Source organism: Varroa destructor, unplaced genomic scaffold, assembly GCF_002443255.2.
Source record: "Varroa destructor unplaced genomic scaffold, Vdes_3.0 BEIS01000005.1, whole genome shotgun sequence".
Taxonomy (NCBI): Eukaryota; Metazoa; Arthropoda; class Arachnida; order Mesostigmata; family Varroidae; genus Varroa; species Varroa destructor.
This window is the reverse complement of record NW_019211458.1, coordinates 15,105,667-15,126,499: the sequence shown is the minus strand read 5'-3', so window position 1 is coordinate 15,126,499 and position 20,833 is coordinate 15,105,667. Positions and strand designations below refer to the sequence as shown.

The 20,833-nt window shown below is 40.4% G+C and overlaps 1 protein-coding gene and 1 long non-coding RNA gene across 5 annotated transcripts in view; one reads left to right on the top strand and one right to left on the bottom strand.

Moving 5' to 3' along the window:
- The window catches only part of LOC111251355 (phosrestin-2-like), a 108,122-nt gene that overhangs the window by 23,418 nt on the left and 63,871 nt on the right, over window positions 1-20,833 (top strand). For all 4 annotated transcript variants that reach the window (XR_015329177.1, XM_086991066.1, XM_086991067.1 and 1 more), the window contains 2 exons: window positions 10,523-10,586; window positions 10,818-11,032. Coding sequence is in view for 3 of the 4 variants with exons in the window: in XM_086991066.1 (XP_086847192.1) it covers window positions 10,880-11,032 (153 nt within the window). In the remaining variant the exon portion in view is untranslated. The remainder of the gene's footprint in view (window positions 1-10,522; window positions 10,587-10,817; window positions 11,033-20,833) is intronic.
- Window positions 11,879-15,133, bottom strand: LOC147755329 (uncharacterized). The gene is made up of 2 exons (XR_015329182.1): window positions 14,712-15,133; window positions 11,879-14,222 (listed from the first exon to the last, which is right to left on the bottom strand). It is a non-coding gene; the product is annotated as an uncharacterized LOC147755329 (long non-coding RNA).

Here is a 20,833-nt window from a genome sequence, read left to right as displayed (position 1 = left end):
TATGCATGAAAAACATCGCCACGCGCACAATTGATGTAGCAGATAAATGCGTGTAACATTGGGACAACAGCCTGATCAGTCAGACTGATAGTGATTCTTTTTAGAAACCAACCAATCGGGGGGTCTTGTATTCTCAGTCTCCCCTTTCATCATCTAAGGGCCTCTATCCAGCAGTGTCGATGGATAAATGCTTGTCTGAAAGTTAACTATAGGCCTTAGACGCAGTAACATCGTTTGCTTCCTTGTCGTTAGACTGGCCGGCTGCCTCTGCCTGTCTTTCATTATCTAATATGTGTATCGTTCTGTTGAACTGTAGTGGTAAACCCGGCACAAATAGAAATTTGCCACAAATGAGATATATCCATTATATTATTTACGATAAGTAGGTTTCGTAGCGTACGCATATTCAACTAGCCGTAAGCACATGCTGCACTAATGGCCGGAAAGAGAGATCGACAATATGGAGAGTAGGAGCAAACACATGCCAACAAACTTGGCAGACAGTTTCTTTTTCTTTTTGCAGAGAGGAAGCCTCCGAGACTTGTTGCTTTTTTCGTAGAAATAATATCTACACTTTGCATTTTGGCGAAGTAGTAGCCTAGCAATGGTTATACGATCAACCGCTCGTAAATATTAGCAAAATATAGGTTATTGGTCCTGTAGAGACTCGGAGAGCATTCATAATAGGGTTGAAACCCTCGATGACAAAATAATGCAATTACGGTTCCTTTTTTCAATTGCATTGTTTGCTGAGCTTGAGGGAACTCCTAGGCGAGGAAACTACTCTGTGTGTAACTTTTCCATAAGACGGAGAAAGCTTTTATTATAAGCCTGTGGGCCTGAGGGTACGCTGGAACTGACAGGGAATATGCATCGAGGTTGGGAATAGGTCGAAGTTGCCAATATTTAGTTCAATGAGGATACAACAATATACACAATACAACTATCTAATTAGGTACAAAATATCGTTATTCTCGAGCAGGTGCAGCATTGAAAACATGAAAAATGCTTGCATTTGTCCCTTCCTGGTGATGCAGAGTTCGTTATATAATTACGCTCACCAACGCCATTTTAACAGCAAACAAAGGAAAGACCTTTTTCCTGTCGTCCAGTTTTATTCTTCTTTTCTGATCTGCTCAAATGTCCTTCATCAGCGTAACTAGCTCACCCAGGCTTTACACTATAAGTGTGGCGTTAATTGACACGACCCGATCATGTCGCCGATTCTGGCCTTCTGCAGACAAAGCTGTCGTCGTCAGCCTGCTCCTTTCTGTCCTACCTTGGTATGTGAATCTGGCCGATCCCCACAACCGTATATAATGTTTGGCTCTCACTTACTGGATGCGTTACTTAGCAATAAGCACCTTTATTTCGATTCGTTACAGCTTCTACTCATTTTTTGGCCTTTAGTTTTTTTCTCTGGTAGAATGAAGGGCGCCGTCAGTCTGTGACTTTCATGTGTACAATACTAGGATATGGTATGCGCTTGTTCGATGTGTTGACGTCACATGGTAAAACTGAATGCTCCAATGCGGACATTTTGACGTCGGCGTGTTTATTAACATAGGGCAAGCAGGTAAGCTAGATGGCGGCTAGCAGGGCAAGCCGTCGTTCGCTGGATAGACGTACACTAGTATGCTCTGTTTCTGAATAAACCAGAATATGCCTGTGAAACACGTGTGTATACAATGACATCTTGTTCTTGTAATTTATTTGTTGAGCATTTTTGGATATTACTACTGTGTGGACGAACCGCTGAAATCGTCTCGTTGGTAAAGCATCAATGACCTAAAATAGATGATACAAAGTTTACGTTCGGCACTGCCGTTAGGCCATGGTGTTCTAAATTCGAATGTGAGTGTAGACATACTATGTCTTGTGCTAGAAGCCAGTCGTCTGAAGCAATGCGTAATGGCTTTAATACCGAACGAAGAATAAGAAAAACGTAGCATTCCATTAGAATGCCTAGTCGGGACGGGTTTTGCTGGACTTATGCAGAGTTTCCCCATGGTAACTGTATCCCCCAGTAGCAATTCGTCAGGGCTGAAACTGGAACCACCGATGGTCACTTATGCACGGTTATCATGGGAACGCGTTCAAGGAATGCCCATTTGTCACATAAGCGACGTCATCTGACAATGACGTCCATTTGTAAAAATAGCAGGACCACTAAACTTTGTCACGCTAATTTTTGGTATTATTAAACAGTTTTGCTGGCCTAACACATGTGTAGGCTGAGAACATGTTACGTCAGGCCTTCAACCAAATAAATATTTTAAATTGAAAACTCTAGCTTAATTACTCGATAAGTTGTCTAATTTCGATCTCATTATGAACTTGGATCGGCGACAGCGGGAGCTGAAATGCGCAAGTGATAAAATACTGATGTACGGTCTTTGCAGTGCCTATTGTATAGAAGTGGATTGTACGATTTCGATATTTTCCACTGTGTTGCCTAGTCTAGGGATGCAGTAGCCATTCGCTAAACAGCTGGCAACTCGTAAACCCATCTGTGTACCTATATATATATATATATATAGATATGTCTACGTATATACTCTCGCCGCCGCACTTCCGTTTCCTTTTTCAGTCCCTCTCAGTCTTTAAAAGGAAGCTCCGTTACCAGTTTCTCCTTGATTACTAATACAATCAACTGGTTAATATCTGATGAAAATCGTTACAATCTACGCAAGCACATCCGGCAACTGATACATCTAAAGGTGTAACAATATTGGTTTGGCTCATTATTTACATGAAGTTATGAAGAAACAAAGGTGTTCATCACGATCGTCGTAGCAGTCGCAGGTGTCCGCAGCGTTCGATGAGCGTCTAGACAATAAAGGGTAAATGACTCAATCAAATGAAACAAGCCACTTTTTTAATTCTCACCCCCCAAGTGATGCGAGCACATCTAGCAGCAAAGCCCGCTACTATTTCAACTTACATAGAAATAAATGATGAATAAAGACCCTTTACTACCGTTACTGCCATTGCCTGAATACGGTTGCTATCGTTCTCAGTGTCTCAAATACAGGAAGCATTTGCTTGCCCACCTGTGTTCATGCCCCAAGCAATTAAAGGTATCGTTTTCCGATGGCTAAAAGCTCTTGAACAAGTTGGAGCTCCTACGATTGGAACAAAATAATCGCCCTTGAAGATGTAGAGAGAATTTACTATGAGCTCATTTTCAAGATGAACGATGCCGACTCTTTGCTTGTGAATGGCATCCGCCTCTCGACGCCTCTTTCCACTGCGATTTATAAGTGAAAGTTTACACCAGGTCCGCTGTAGTGCACAATGTTCGATGACGACATTTACATCTTTACGATATAAGTGCACCATACACTCATTCAGCAAACAAGGAGCGGCACCTAAATTAGGGCAAATTTTGGCCAACTGTTCGTGGTATCGACCATCGGCTGATCCATTACTCCTGACATCGGAACCCTCTACTACTAAGGCTAGCAACCGTGCGAAGATCGGCTATTATTCCAAGTCTGTATGCTCAATGAAAATACAAATTTCTTGGCCCACACTAAATAAATAGTATACAGCATCACAAATCAATATGCAGTTGCAGAAGAAGCAGGTTCCAACACAACATATCGGAAAATCCATGAGAGAGACAAAATACTGCGAGCTTCAACATTCATTTCCCCCTTACCCACATCGATTTCTAATAGTCCTTCTGTTTCGATCAGAATGTTGAAAAGTACATTTAACAAGTGAACGTATGATGTTACGGATTTATAAGGATTCACGAAGACGAAGAAGGACACATGCGTTTTAAGGATAATGAAACCACTACATTTGACCGATGCTTTTTGCTACTCAACCCTTTCAGACCGTTTTTCATTTTTCCTTGACAAAAAAAAAATTATATTTTTGTTGCAAGGACAAACGACGGAGATGACCCGCTTTTGCCTACGACCCAGAGGATATGTCTATTGTTACTAAAGGCAAATTTTCGGTTCACTCAAGTTCATATTCTGACTGTGGTGTTTATTAACGGAGAGGTTACTCTGTCACATTTCTTTCGGAAAGGTGACTATATCTTTCCTAAAGAAAGTTTATCTGGCTATCCTACAATAACGTTCTGCAACGATGGGCAACTTTTGTATTTGGAGAACGACTATGCATCCTTCGACAATATGTTGTCCCATCTCAGACATGTCTATTCGTGAAGGGTTGACCGCTTGGGCATGTTCTGCTATCATTGTAGTATGATCGCAAAATAGCCTGGCTTTGAGCCCATAGGATTATTATGTACAGAGCGCTATCGAGAGCCCAACAAATTTCGACAAGAAAACGTCGAATAGCTGATTCATACGTCTATCGAGAAGATACTTGAAACGAGCTTGTGAAAATTTTAGAACCCGAGTAACAGCCGCTATATTCGCGGTAGATAGTGATTATGTTTAATAAGCGTGATCGTCAGTAATAAGAAAACTCGTAGCGTATACAGAAACTTTAGTTGACATATTTTTTTTTATTCAGATACAGTCTTAGAAACAAAACATATACTATGTCCTAATTTAGGTACCGTACTCTGTACATATATATATATATATATATATGGCAGAAGTTTGTGTCCATAGTTGTAATGAGTTCCAATGACCCAAATAACGAACATCAGATAACGAAATAGTTTTTTCATGCTTCGTAACTGGTGTAGTACAACATTGTTTTTGTCACAGCTGTCTTATCGATCAAGTAACGTACCGTAAGCAGCGAATGCCATCAAGGGTTCGCGGACAGCCAATGAACTGAGACAAGCAGCGAGAGCCACCATAGTAATAAAGCTAACGGGCTGTCGCATCTATGGCAGTTCGCCATACGAGCGGAACATGGGCAGGACACTGTAATTTAATGCGATGTCGCTCGCGATATTTACGCTCGACGTCAGCTGTACGGACGTGTACGTCTATGAACGTTTGGTCGGTCTGTGTAAGTGCATCGATGGAAGGGTGTGCATGATTATTTGAGGTATCAAAGACAACTGTGCAATTTACACACAAATATACAACCTACCTCAAAATGATGGCAAACAAATATGTTGCATTTATTCATGAGTCGTGGAGTGCTTCGTCATTGCAGCTGCAGTGTTGTATATTTTTCGATGGGTAGAAAACAAATACTCTTGATAGACACAACAAAGGTTTAAGTAGGAAAACGTCAAGTAAAGCAAGTTATATCATAGAGCAGAGATTGCGGTCGGTTGGCGGCCATGTCTGACTGGGAATAGCTGGGGCCCGTTTTTCCTCTTCCTTTGTATTTTACTGTTAGTTTTATACGGTCTAGAATTGCAGTTTATTGCCCCATACGTTCACTATCACCGCCATTTAAAAGGGCCTCACCAGTGTACTGCTCGACGGAAACCCCACGTTGCCTCGCACTGTGTAATCTCTTTATAAGACTGAGGGCAACAACAACGTATTAGGCGTTATGGAATATCTGTTCTGTTCTGGAACGCCTTACACTGTTGACGAAGACATAGACATCGTTTTTTTTTTTTACAAGCCCACTTGGATCGAAAGGTTTGCATCCTGATAGATTTTCTAGCGAGCCTGTTACATTTACCTTGGAGAACCTGTATGTTTTTCCCACCACAATCCATATCGCAGTGTATTAGATATCTTGAAATTACTTTTGGCCGAGTTGCGTTGAGCAGGAACGCCGACATTCCCGACAGCTGTATCGCAGGCGTGTGTTTACAAATAACGCAGTAGTACGAAGCTTACGCGGAATAGCCCAGATAGAGCGTGTATGCAAGCAACGGTTTAAAGGCAATACTATACAGCTTTCAGGGTTAAGCGTTGTTGGTTTCGGCCTCTGAACAGTACAAGATCAACAATTGTCAAGCAATTCCAACGAGCTTGATTTAATTTCCTTTAAATATGTTGATCACTTTACAACTGCCAAGAATACATTTATTCCACCTCTCGGCTTGAGACATGAAGGAAAGACGGGCATCTGAATGCCAGTGTGTCCGCTCTGCCATGCCTACAAGGTCGCCTATCCTCTAGTCGAGTGGAACTCGACCCGTCGAGGGGAACGTATTCCTAAATATGCGATTGTGTCTAGTCTTGTCTCTGCGCTTGCGTCGGGTATCTGTTCTTTTGCGGCTACCTATCTAAAACACAGACTCCGTTTCATGACTTCCAAAAGCAAAAAGTAAATGAAAAGATGGTGATTCTATTTTATCAAAACCTTTACGTGCAGATCTATGGATATGTGTGTACACGTGTAACTTTTCCTCGGGCGTTATAAGCACTCTCATCTCTTAGAGCTTCACCAGCCCCCACACTGTTACTAGCCGAGAACCTGGCGGGAGAAAGCATAACTAAGATTGCTGCTATAGCGCTTTCGTTTTACGAAGTGAAGCATCTAGACACATCTCGTTTGTTGTATTAGATAGAAAAACTGAGATTAAATATGAGCCTACCGCTCTTGTTACGAAAGCCCTTCGTACCTCGTCTGGAATGCTGCCGTGCCTACGTGCTTCATTCCACAGAAGGCAAATATGAAAACAGAATGAGTGCTAGGTCGACGTATGTAGGTAAACGCACTTCTTGTCTTAAACCGAACTGGAACAGCCTCTATCTCGTTCTCCTAGTTCCGCTAGGGAAAAGGCTTAACCTCCGCAGATCTTCCAGCTTGCCACACATGACGCACCAAGCCCTTGTGTGTTTTCTTTTGACGCTCACGAATATTAGCGTCTTGTGATTTTGTTGACTGGCACCAAAAGGGCCAATGCTATAAGAACTCAAGACGGGTCGGACAAGCTCTGGTGATAAGATAGCAAGCGCCATTGAGAAAAGAATGAGATGGAAAATCTTTAAATCCACTTTCTGGAAACCAGTTCACGTACCGCGTCTTGTATATATCTGATGAAGTAGAAGCTGTTAATTCGTGAATTTTCCGTTATGTGTTATAAATCAACCTGGCCTGGTCATCTCTGGTTAGCCAGGCTCGGTCGATAACAATGTGGCCATTTGATATTTCACAGTGCCTGGTTTTAGTCCGGTTAGCCTACTGTTTATTGTATTGTTACAGGGATATAGTGGTATACGTACCGCGATATGTCGGATCTTATACGATGTACTTAGCTCGGGACGTGTAGAATTTATAATAGCTTAGACAAGATTTAATACCAGAAACTTGCAATCTGACAATGGAATGACTAGAAGCCTGCGTTCCATCAGAGGGTGAAATGAACACCCCCAACAACTGAAATGTATCCACTGCCATAACTTCTTGGATGGCAAATCATTTCTATATAATGTAACCATATAAATGACCGATGGTCGTGGTTGTTAAAACTGTATGTAGACCGTTTTTTTTATGGATGTAGCAGGCACAATTCGACAGCTAGTGACACGATAATAACAACGTTAAATGAAAACGTGATCTCTTGTATATGATAAAACATAGCTAAATATAATTAGCAGTGTTCTCTGCGTTTCATAATGTTAGCTTTATATCGTAGAGCTGGCTACGTGGATTACCGCTACTGGTACAATGCCGACCTACACTATCATAGGTGTTGAATCTCTTCAAAATATTGAAAACCTTTACCATTCAACAACTTCGTAACAAAGTGCTTCGTAGATACATGCCTCCTACCATTTTGGTCGCTCAGCAAGGTTACCTAATATATGAGCATAATTATCCGAAGCTTTTTAGATTAGCTCCTATGGCCTGGGTCGGCGCGGTGATCTACTATCCCGAACATCCGTGAAGCATGGGTAATAAATTGTCGCTGAAGGTTAACTCGAAAGGATGATGCAACAGATGCCTGCCTGTATAGAGGGAAGGATCATACTGATAAGAATTGATTAAAGCCTGTTACCAAACACCACCGCAATGACAGTAGCCGGCGCCGACCGTAGGGGCAATCGATGACCGATCAATACCATCGTAGACGGAATGAAGAAAGAACACCACACCTTACGTCACCATATATGGAGGGAAGTCGAATTATCAAACATGTCACTGAACCAACTCGTATCCACAAATTTTCAGTTTGGATCTAATTCTAGATTTAATCAGATATGTAACATCTTGTTCGCCATTTCTATCAAGTACGTTGAGCTGACAATGATTAAGAGTCGTCATTTTTCTAATGATATACTCGAATCGTTCGATTTAAAGAAGGGAAATAATATCAAACGACAACAGAAGCGATATGCGTGGCCTGGTGCGTGATGCACTATCAACTGCACGAATAACAGAAGTCCGTATCGGTTTGCCCCAACTACCGCTCCCTCTTTTCTTCCTCGCTCGCACTGCGTTGCATTTTTTCATGTTCGATAATCACAAAAACGTGCAAAGCTGCCTCCGTTTAGCAGCTTTACCCGTTACCAGGATAAGTTCGCACAGGCTAAACGGAGCCGTGCTATGGATCAAACAGTGCCAGAACCACCTAGGCAGAAGCCCTACTGTGGCGACCTTGTATCGTGGTCGTCACCACCCGAAGGGTTCGAACGGTTTCCTTTCTCATTCATTCGTTTTGGCCTGCGACGTGAGCGGACTATGTTACTTAAGGGATCACGTCATTGATCGTTGAAGCCAACTGGCTTTCGTCGACTTTCTGAGTACGTTATCGGGTGACACTCGGCCAGCAGATGTCTGCGGTCTCACTTACAGTCATTCTGGAGGAACAGCCGAAAGGACATGTTCGACGTGAGCACCGGAACGCGTTAATCGAGGAGGAATCACGAAAACTGAACATGTCCGCCGCCTTGCTAAACCTGTATCTGCTTGTTGTTAGTTAGCGGTAAGTGTTGAAGTGCGTAGAAGGGGAGGCGAAGACGGGAGGAACGAAAAGAGGTTTTGAGTTTTTGTCCGCTTAGTCGCTGCAGGCTCGACTGTTGGGCTGAAAAAGGGCATGAAGAAGAAGTCATTTGGTGTTCGCTTGTTAGGATTTAGTGGACATTAGAAAACCTAGAAGATGCCCGAAACGGGAACCGTTACTTACGTTTAACACATTCGGCTCTGAACGCTTTTTCCTCTTCTCGTCTTTAATGCAGCTCTGCAGCCGCCTGTGTGAGTGGCACCAGCTTCCAGGCTCGTACGCTAAAATTTATGAAAGCTTTTGAAACTCAGCTGCTGCGAACGACTTCGAAAAGCGGTCCTGTAAACTATCAAAGCGTTGTTAATTCGCTGGCAAAGAATGTTTGGTTCAAAGAGTGATCAAGCGAATGGGTCTAATAAGTAAAATCGATGTAGTAATAATACCAATAGCAATTATGTCTACAAAACCGAGCATGATAACATCAATTGCTTTTATCTTTCTGACAAGCGTTGACATAAAGTACGCAAATATTTAGTACACTAGGGGCCTTCAGGACGATGTTTCGGCAAATGAATGCGGTCCTTACTCCGTCAAATAGAATTTTGGAAATACAAATTTGATACATTTAATATAGGTAATGTTAAAATTGGTAGTTCGTATTGACTTGTTTTGCTTTCGCTTAAAGTGTTTTCGCCTAATGTCCTTACCGATCTCTGATAAAAGTTGGCAAAGCTGTGGCATTCGACAAATAAAAACTTAGTAAATAAACTAAAAACTATTTTTCTTCTGAAGTGACCGAAATATTCGCCAGGTAAATTATCTCTGTTAGGGCCGTAATTGAAAATTTATTTGATTTTGATTGGCTCTAAATAGCCTAGTCATTTTACGTGTATGCCACACGACAATGCCTCCTTTTTACTTTAGTCTCTATTAGAAGTAACTGTAATTTTAAAAAGTAATTTTTTTAATGGCGGCTGATTTTCAAATCTAACTTATTTTGGACAAATTGAAACTAGACTCCATAAAAGGTAAATATTAATTAATCCAGGTTTTATCGTGATTTGCCGCGCGGGTCCTTAGCTAATTTAGCATTAAATAAGTATTTGATGCTTGTAATTATTATAATTAGAAGCGAATTATTATCTAAAGTCGGTGAAGTTCTGTTGTAACTGTTGTCTATGTCCATTCAACGGTGCGCATATAAAGGCTTCTCTATATGCCTATAATTGATAATAATGAGAGCTGTCTAAGTAGTACCATTTGATATTTGTTCATTCTGCTTGCTTCACTGGATCAGATCTATGCGCATATAAACCAAATTATAGCAGTTCTACGGAAACACTGCCCTTATTTGTTTGACTGGTATAAGTTTGAAATTGATTATGCCCTTCGGTATACTGAACCGATTGAAAACAGATTGAAAGTATTAAATCAAATTGCCGAAATAATTTACTTTTTAATTGTAAGGGCTTGTATGTATATATAATGTAACGCGCTCATCTAAATACTAAGTTATTTCACACGGTAGAAACCGTTAAATAGGTATCGTAAAGGTTTACCTTTAAGTTGGCCTTTGGGGGGAACAGGTGAAGTGCAGATAGTACCGCAGTACACAGCGATATCAGCAGGCGATATATTCTGGACTCATTCGTTTGTCTTAGGTGTTTGCTCATTCTTGTCGTTCACCATATGACCTCTGTTTCTGTTACCATTGAACCCTTATAGAAACGGCGACAAGGACAGCGACGACGTGAGCCAAAGCAGCCGAGAAGGCCATCGAGGACGTCAAGTAGGTGGCTTCGTATGTATATCTACCTTAATGGTTCTTTTGAAAATGTATCTAAGTCTGTAGTAGTGTCTGCTCGTTTTGTGTATCGGTTCTGAACTTTTTCGAATGCCACGGAACTCATTTAATCGCACTGAAATACTTTGTGAACGTATTAAGTTATGATGTCCCTCGATCTATAACGGCTAATGTGTGAATAAAATGATGTTTATGATCTTTGGCTATGACGTTTAGCAGCAAAGAACAACGCTAGTAACCGCCGTAGACGAGGCAATCCGTCTAACATAACCGACAGAATGTCATCCTCATCGTCGGGCGTGCGTCAGAAGATGCGTGACCTCAAGCAGGTGGTGCCATTGGCTATACCAAAGGAAAGCGCTGAACCCTTACAAGAAGAGGTCATTGAAGACGGCGTGAAAATATTTAGGAAAACTTCCTTAGACGAAAAGGTAACAGACAGAGACAAATCAAATGTAAATCATGTATTTTATTAAACGAACCAAGATTGAAACATTGTAAGCAAGCAGCTGTTACTTAAGTATTACTTAAAAAGTTACCAGATACCTAACGTTCAATAATTGTGCTAATCTATTTTAGCTGAAGAGATAGCTTGGAAGTAAAAATAGTAAGAGATATAGTTATATTTAGAAATTTCAAAGAAAAAAAGCTTTGATACTACTATTACTCTGATCAACAGCCAATTGCCTATCGTAAATGAACAGGAGCCGATATTAGTTTTAACAAGGAATCACCGATAACTGTAAATCTGTGAAACTAAAACAAAAACAGCATCATTGATAATAATGATGATAGTAATATTGTTATTACTACTATAGAAAAGGTATTATAAGAAGAAACATGAAATGGTACAATTGTATAACTTATAATAAAATAGGCTCTGCTACTTCTTCTACTAACAACCCACTTTTTTAATAATACTTTCATATATATATATATATATATGTATATATATAAAGATAATAGTCAGTAAATATCTAAAGTATGATTTGGCCTTAATTTCTTTTAATTTAATGATGTAATTTAAAAGTATTAAGGACACCTTGAAAAGAATGCCAAGTACCTAAGGTATCGCTATAGACGTTCATTATCAAACTGTAGAATTATTTTAATGTAACTTAACTATTACTTAAACCATTTGGTTCTCCTTTAATATCGGTTAAGACTCTGCAATCATCAAGAATCATAAGCTCATTGTTTTGGTGGGTATCGTCCAAATTGAAAGACTGTCAGAAAAATTTCACAAACCTTCAGCTCTCCAAAAAATAAACCAAGCGTATATAAATAAATTTTATTCAAAACATTTAATGGACAAATACATAGGCACCTGGTCATTCAATCATCAATAGTGAACCTTAATGCCGAGACGAAATCAGCTGAGGATTATTTAATTATATAGTATATTATTATACAAATAGAAGTCAGTTATCATCGCAACCTTCGCATGAAATTACTTCAATAAATAGGATTACGCAGTCCTATCGGCGCAATAATCAGTTATTTCGCTTTTTCCTCTTGTCAGCCACCTAATTTTGCAATCTATATAATTTAGCATTGGACAGAAATTCATAAAAGCTACTTTGTTCCATCTCGCATCTTGTCTTGTAAATGTCGAATTTAAGGATCAAACTAACCAGCCCCGACTCTTTTAGCCGTCCAGTTATTATTGAAACCTAGCCGCTTGAAAAGATATATGGGAGAAATAACAGACCTGTAGAAACAAAATAACGATGGATGTATGACGCATAAAACACAAGCGTGTGTTTGTGTGTGTGTGTGTGTATGTACAGAGCATTTGTCATAAAATCAATCAAAATAACGGACGTTGTATTTGTGGTAATATTTTTTTTCTGTGGAAGTGAAGATTGCCAGAGAGTTGCTAGCGAATGGCAGGATGTATAAATGTATGTCGCTCCCATATCAAAAGCGGCTCAAAAGACGACGTGTCTGGGACAAATTGTAAAGATGATCCCTGCACAAGGACTTAGGTGAGACTAAGCAAAAGAATCTCAATATATAACTTACTTCATTTTTGAACTCTGGCCGATAAGCGTTGGGTTTCGGACCTTTTGGATTTACTGTTGTTTCCTTCAGAGAACTCTGGAATTTTTCTAACTAAGTATAAATTTTTTTTTACATTGCTTACTTGGGCGTTCCAAGCGAGCCCGGGTTTCATGGAATTTTAAAAGGGAACACTGGATAACTCGCATGGCCTGCTGCAGGGTCACAAAATGAGCAGAACAGACAGGTGGGGTATTTGAACGGAGGCAATTCGACAATCACCACAGATTAACAAAATCGTATAAGTAATTTAATCGAACTGTTCCTCTCAACAGGATTGGCTAATAGAGCAGTTTATTGGGTCTACAGAAACAGGACAATGAACGAACTATACCGCGAAAGCTGCACACAAGATGACAACAAGGACAATGACCGCAACTCATTCGGATCCAGGTCTAGGTTTAATGGAAAACATGACTACTGTGTTGGTTGTGAACCCTGTGCAGGAAATGAACGAACGGCTTAGCCAGCCCGATCATTCAAGTGAGAAGCAATACTGTCTGTATACCGTGTGGTACTATTGTGTACCGCACAGATCGAGTGATCTCTCTATTATAGATTAAATTAGTTACTAGCGAGCATGAATCAAACGGTTATTACGAGCATCTAAAGTGAAACCTGTCACGATAAGGTTACGCTTTACAAAACTTTAGCTCGACCCAATACCATCAGAGGAACTGATGAGTCTCTAAAGAAATGGGTTGCTCTACAAACGATGAATTTGAATGTAATAAAACGGAGGTGACTAGCTCTCTGGGAATAATCGGCTGCTGACAAAAGTTCGATTATAAACACCTTCATAGTTCGCTAGAGATGACAAGACGCTGTTAAATACTGAAATAATTGCTGTTCCCCGATCCGGACGCAGACGTCCCGCGATACTTCCTGAAACGTGCTTTATATTTATCTAGTAAAAAGAAAATCATCTAGAATGTATAAGAAATACACCCTACCACCCGTAATGCACCTTGTAGCTAAAAACGTAACGATTCAATATTGGCAAATAGTTTTTTTCGGTATTGTGATTTCCAGTATCATAGTGATAACGATAAAATTACGCCCGTGGAAATGTCTGTTGAGACCAAAAGTAATTTTTGGTTCGGTGGTTTTAATATTTTAAAAAAATAATCTTTGATGAGCTCTTGGTTAATTCTGGTCGTAAATTTGTGCGCCTAAAATAATTATAAAGAATCCGTGCTAAATCGGCTAAGAAATTTCGTATTTCTGTTAAAAACGGAACCGCGAACTTACGAATACATGGAACCCACAATACCGTAATGAACGGTTGGTTGAGGAAAAATGACTTTTAGATCATTTTCTGTCTCCCTGACTATCTTTCTGTCCAGCACACGTGTGGATCAGTCACGTAAAGGACAGCGACCAGCGTTCAAAGGACTCGATATTTGATTGGAGGCACTATGCGTATGCAGCTTCCGCTCCTATTGAAACACCCGCACGTTTCGGTAATTGGGGTTTACGATTCTGGGTGGAGTCATGGTCTGGCGGAGTTAACTTGCATCGGTGTATCCATATTGTGAAATACGGTATCTCGTCACTTGCCTATATGAACAGATATTTAGTGTTATTATTATACAAAACATTAACCTAATTGTATATGGCACGTCCGCAAAGTTTTTTACGATTATCATATCACACATTTTAATGATAAATTTTCATTGATCTGTATTAATAAAAAAATTTCTAAAAATTAATTTAAAAAATTCAATGGCTGCCAGCATTAGTGGTAGTATGGGTTAGTTATTTTAGCGACATGTATCGCCCAAAGGCCCGGAGAGAGCGAGGGCCTACATCTAGAACTGGAAAGGGGCAAAGTGACGTATTACAAGCATACCGTATTCCGATCTCAGTAATGATTGGCGCCTATTCGGTTTTTTTTATTGGGAAAGGGCAGAAAACGCAGCAGCACTTGTTGAGAATCGGGATTTATTCACTGTGTAATCGAGAAGATGCCATTTTGTCATCAACTTTGCATATACACTGACGTTTGCCTATGTACTATCTATATATATAGGTAAGCGCATCTCTCACATTGCACTGAACGGAAGACGACTCCCAGAGCAGACCTGACACTACTAGTATACGATCTGGCTTTTTTGCCCTTGGTCGCAAGCTGTTCTCCTTTCATCAACGACTTTCACATGTATTTCTTTCTAAATTCTAGTTTTGTTCATGGTCACCAACACTTTTGGCACAAGCCAATCTCCATTCTATGCGCCAGCTCCACAGACATTGAAAGATTAACAGCCAAGCCTTGAGGCGTTTGTCTTCTTGAAGAAGTAAGAAATGGAAGGAAAACCTTACACCTGAGGGCAAATAGATGAGCGCTGGGGATTCAAACTGCAGTATCTCAAGAACAACAACCGATGAAAAGAGAATTAACACTGATACGCGTCAAGACCGTATATGCGCTTTGAATATTCGTACCAGAGGACGAGTGGTAGCTAGCTTACTTGGTTACCTACAAAAGACGAACAAACATGCAGTAACAGAAAAAGAAAACGCAGCGCCCTCCCTTCCTGCCCAGTCTGTCACCCTCCCCGCTGATTACACCGCCCTGTGAATGAGGCAACCGAAAGTCAAAACAGAAGTACGGTTAATGGCAGCAGAGTTTGGCTCTAATCATGTTCAACGACGGCCCTGCATTTCCGTACAATACATATACAGACATACATATAAGGGCAGAAGAAGAGGTGCTTCTTCCAAAGCTTCCTGCACAAGAGCAGATTACCCGAACAGAACCGTCAATTTTTCATCTTGACCTGAAGCCGCTGGTGGCTGCATCTCGGCAGGTTCTCTTTGAGTATGGAGGCAACAACGTACGGAAAAAAGGCAAACTCGTATGATAAAAGGACGTCATTGCTAGTTTATGTCATTATTAGCCTAAAGGAACCACTACGAGGTAACGTTCGTTATGTGTGAAAAGGATTTACCTAACAGCACTTGCCATAATGAATTATATACATGCATGCACGTTGCGTATATCTATGAATGGATGTGTCTGGGTGTATTTCCAAGGCAATAGCAACTGGCCATGCAATTAGCGTCATGGAAGCAGTAGCAACTCATCGATATGGCGAAGCGTCCACATGTTACGCGTAAAAAGCGGATAATCTTCCTCCACTTCAATGATTTCGCTTATTGTGATGCTATACGAAAAAAGACCGTGTGAACATCATCTGTCTCGGCGATGAAAAATACTGTGAGAGCTCATTGTCAATACAAACGGGTCCTGTCATTTTGCTTTGAAATCACATTGTTTCCATTCAAGATGACGCAACGGTTGCGGTGGTTTAATGGCAGAGGAGGCAGGGATCACATCAGCAGATCGAATCAAAAGAGTCTCACCGTTAGTGAAATGTAAAAAGGATAACCAATGAAGGGAAGACAGTTACAATGACAATTCTATTTACTCGAACGCACACATTTCTTCATAAAAGTCATCAAACTTGTGGTTTACTAGAAAGTAACATAACTTCGTAACGCTTATTGTTATGAGTCCGTGCTGACTCAATTACGTTGTAAACTCTTCGTTAACTTACCGAAAAGATGTCGCTTCAAGAAGAACTCTTCAGTTACAGTTATGAGACAGAAGTTCCAATCATAGTTATATACGATAGTCGCCGTATGTGTGATAAACTGAATAGGACAAACACATTTTCATCTATGACGTGCTACTAGTATTATTATTAACAACATTGTTCTATTGGGTAACTATGAAAATCGTCGAAACCAATATCCATCCCCTTACATTTTGATGTGCTATACGGAAGTGAGTTTCACAAAGCTTCTTATTACTTTTTAACCTATTTCCGAGAAAAAAAAAATAACAGTTACCCTAATATGTAAATCCTTTCTATTCTATAAAACATTCTAATAAAAGTGGTATTTACTTATTGCGTTACCCATTATTGAGGCAGATATACTTGACCTAGCAGCTTTGCCTACTTATAACAGATTCATTTTGAAATATATGTTACTAAAATGAATGAATCCTTTTTATCATTGGGTCTTTTGTTGAGCCGGACCGACCCGACCCGACCCGACCCAAGTCTTTGGAGTAGTTTTCGAAATTACCGCTATTTAAAAAATATACATGTACAAAGGAATGTTAGAACAGAGGATATTGGGTGACAAAGTATCACTAAAATACATGTTCAGGAGTACAAATTTAGAGATCATATATTATTATTGGTAATAGGTATAGATTATATGATAAATAGAGAGGCGATGTAAAGGCTACCGATTGCTGCTATCTGTCCATGATGCTAAGAAGGAGAGGACGTGTGATTGACTGCATAACACAGAGAGAGATCTTTGAATTGTCTCACAGTCCCTTTATTGCTTCTAAGTTTCGTACTCAACTGCGGTACCGTCGTATTCGGTCGCCATGTTTGATAAAAATCATATTCAAGTCTATAAATTCAATCCAAGAAGCTTAATTCGATGATGATTCGCGTGTGCGCAGAAGCCAACGCAGAAGGTTGCTACCGATAGCCGCAGAAGGCCGAGTGCGCGTGTAATTTTGGGTGCGTACCACACAGTATGGCCATCTGTGAACGTGTGCATTAAGGGGAGACGATTCCAGACGATTTAAAGCAATTTAGCAATCAAGTTCAATCCAAATATAAGACATTTTCAAATAGTTCTCTTCGTAGTAATCTCCTGGAACGAAATATTAGTACATGTGTATTGAGTATAGGTGGAGCAATTGTCCCGAAATCTTTGAAGACCGATTTTCGGTGATCCGTAAGATATACGTAAGATCGAATTTTGGGGAACACGGCAGAGAACCGTTTGGCCTTACGAGATTCAGCGGTAGTTCCGTACGCAAAAGTCGAAGCAGCTAGTAGCATTTCGACAAGAGTCGTATTCGCTTTTAGATACAGATGACCATAATAATAGACATGGCAACGTCCACTAGATTCAGATATCAGTCCATTAAAGTCTCGTTCGATCACGGGGAGTATATAGTAATGCACGAAACATAATAATATATAATATTATAATAAAATAATATTTAATTAATAAAATAAAAATACACAGGTATACATGCTTTGGAATAAACGTAATTAACATTACTTCGAAAGTTTTCCAGTCTTTTCACACTTCTTACCATAATTAGGGTGTCTTGTTTGGATACTGTCCATTACTACTAATGTCTGATGATGGCAAGGCTACCACAGCACGACTTTGGCAGCTACTGAATGTTCGCGTATACTTTATGGCTATCAGTGGAGATTTTCGCTCAACCCGTTCAAATCTAGTCATCGAGACCTATAAGTTCAAGGAAATAGGTTTGAAAAGCTCTTTTCTCTATTCTTCTTTCGGATTAAGGGGTTGGAGGTCCACTAGCTATGCGTCAATTCAAACCACTCGCAAACATAATTACCCTTGCTTACTTCGACGACACAGTTAGCGACCTTCACAATGTCAACGCTGATCGTTCTGTATACAATAAACAGCGTTAGTACTCGTAATATTGTATATAATATTGATTAGCGTACGCAGTCGAGGAACAATATTTATGCTGCTTTTACACCAAGTAAAGGATTCATTTCTTTCTTACGCCGCTTAGCCTTACGAGATGACCAGCCTCGTTAAGCTATGCCCTGACCCCAATTGAATTCATGCTCGTTTACATAACGAATTGTGTTGTCATACAACAAAGAACAGACTAATTTGCGGTCGTCCTGAATCATTCAGGAGCAATGAGGACATCGTTTGCTGTGACGCGGTCTTGTCAGTGCGACCCTAAAGACGTCAAAATGGATTACATGAGCATACGCCGTTAACTTTAGTCGTCCTCTCAAAATGTTTACCAGCAGCTATAATTTAGATGATCGTTTGAAGTTCTTTGTTCAAGTAAAGTTGTATCGACGTACAAACCTCATGTGAGCTACACTTAACCCCTGTAACGTCACAGTGTGGTATGAAGCCCTATTTTCGATTTTTCACTGTGGCACGTGGCTCTAAAACAAATGCCGGAGCTGATCTAGTCTCATCAGCAGAATAGAAAGAGGTTTACTTATATCTATTTGCTTCCTTTAAATCTTACTCCTTCAAAGTATGGTCGTATGCAAATGCACTAGGTGCCGCTAAAGCTGTACGTAGCTATTGAATAAACTATTGAATGCGTTACCCGTTGCGCTAACTACCCCTTTAACACGCTCGAAATTACTGGCCACAGAGGGCAAGTTGGTGTAGCAACAGTGACCCTTCCGGGTCCCACTGATTCCAGAAATACTTCGACGAAATAGAGGGTGAGAAAAAGGACATGATTTCTAACAAATATCATTACTGCTCCTGCTAACAATGCCAAACAGTGGAAGGAAGAACTCTATCACGGACGTCCTGCTAGAGGAAGTACTTTCTACAGTAAAACTAGTAGTACATGAATTTCCGATAGCCGCTCGTGATTAGCGAAAGACCATCCGTCCATATCAAGACAGGATGGTGTTACCCGTATTTAGCAGAGAAGAAAACAAAAACGAATCGACGAAGGATGGCTGAAAGGCCATACAGGTACCCGACGCTCTTGGCATTCAACCACCATCTCTACCATGCTATTCCTTTTCGCTGTTCTCCTTATTTGCCACTAAAGACCACTGGTGTGTGAGAACACTTCTCCCTACAACCCCAAATCAAGCTCCAGAAAAGGTTTTCCTTTTTCCATAGAGACGTCGAGCGGCCCAGCTTACCCTTCAAGGTCATCCAGTTGGCTATTATTGCATTTGCTGAGAGATACTGTCAAGCAGGTCACATTATCTTGGAGACTATAAGGACGAAGTAAGCGACGTTAGTTAGCTTACTTGACAGCTGAATTTTGCGAATGATCGATCTATACCGGAGAGCAGGAACCAAGCCATCAGCGCAAAGGCCGCCAGTAGGTCATCTTATTTGACATGGCCTAACTCTGTTGAGACTAAGCAGAATTTAGAATGTTATTAGTCGTGAATTATACGTACGTAATTGGACCTAGATTATTGTTACTGTATGGTGTATTGAATAATAAGGACAAGTTAGTTTAGGCAGCAAAGCTAAGGCTCGAAATTGCGTTCTTATTGATTTGAATAAATGCTTTTGTCTATCAACAGACATGTACTTCATCAAATGTCTTTTGCACTTGGATTAGTAATGATTCTGAACTCTAAACAAAGTACATTTTAAACCAAAGCTCCGTAGATTTCCTTCGGGACTATCTTCATCGTATGTTTTTTTTTTTATAATTTTGTTTGTCGTGTTTAGATATCGTGTCGAATGTGATAGCTGAGACTCAGCGAAACTCAAGTAAATTAACTAACTTGACCTGCCTGTCCTATTATCGCATTGTCATCTACTAAACCAGAAAAGGTTCGGTGGCCAAATATATTGGCCATATGTATGCGTTTCGAGAGATCTGCTACAAAGGATTTAGGTAGTGATTCCCGTTCATTTATTAACGGAGTCAGAAGTGAACTATCCTATCTAAATTGATAGACGGGCGAAGCAGAGTTCTACTTTTTTGTAGTGCTATAATACGGCCACCATTCCGAAAACGATTCGGTAATGGCAATGGAAAATTGGGGATTAGGATGTAATGCTCGTGTCGACGATATCCCAAACCTCAGTTGTAGGAAAAAATCCCGAGAGAGATTTGCAAGCGAGACGGGCTTCAGTCCAAATGATAATATGAAGCTTATACCCAAGGCGGAGAAACGGGTGCCAAAGTAGCTCTGCATAGATCCCTGAAACCAGGTGCTGAATTGGGTGGCGGCCAGCTCAATCGGACTTCCGATTGCCGCTAGCGGAGGGATCAACAAAATGAAAACAGTCCAGGTAGATAACCAACTAAATACTTCTAATACTCTGTGTATGTAGATGTATATAAATACATATAATTTTCGGTGAGCTAATGCTGTAATATTAACAAGTTACATTTGGGGGACGACTCCGACGTGGTCCTCATAGGCTCATTCGAACCCCTCAGTGAACCGCATTCCGCTTAATGACAGTCGCTACATATTCTGCGCAAAGAGATATTATTTTCAGTAAGCAGTTCTGATTCACTTATCCGAACGCTCAGTCCGGAATACAGTGCATGTTTCTATGCTTACAGAGTAACATCCATGTTGGATGCCTATCGCCAATAATCGTAGCCCAGTGTAAAGCCC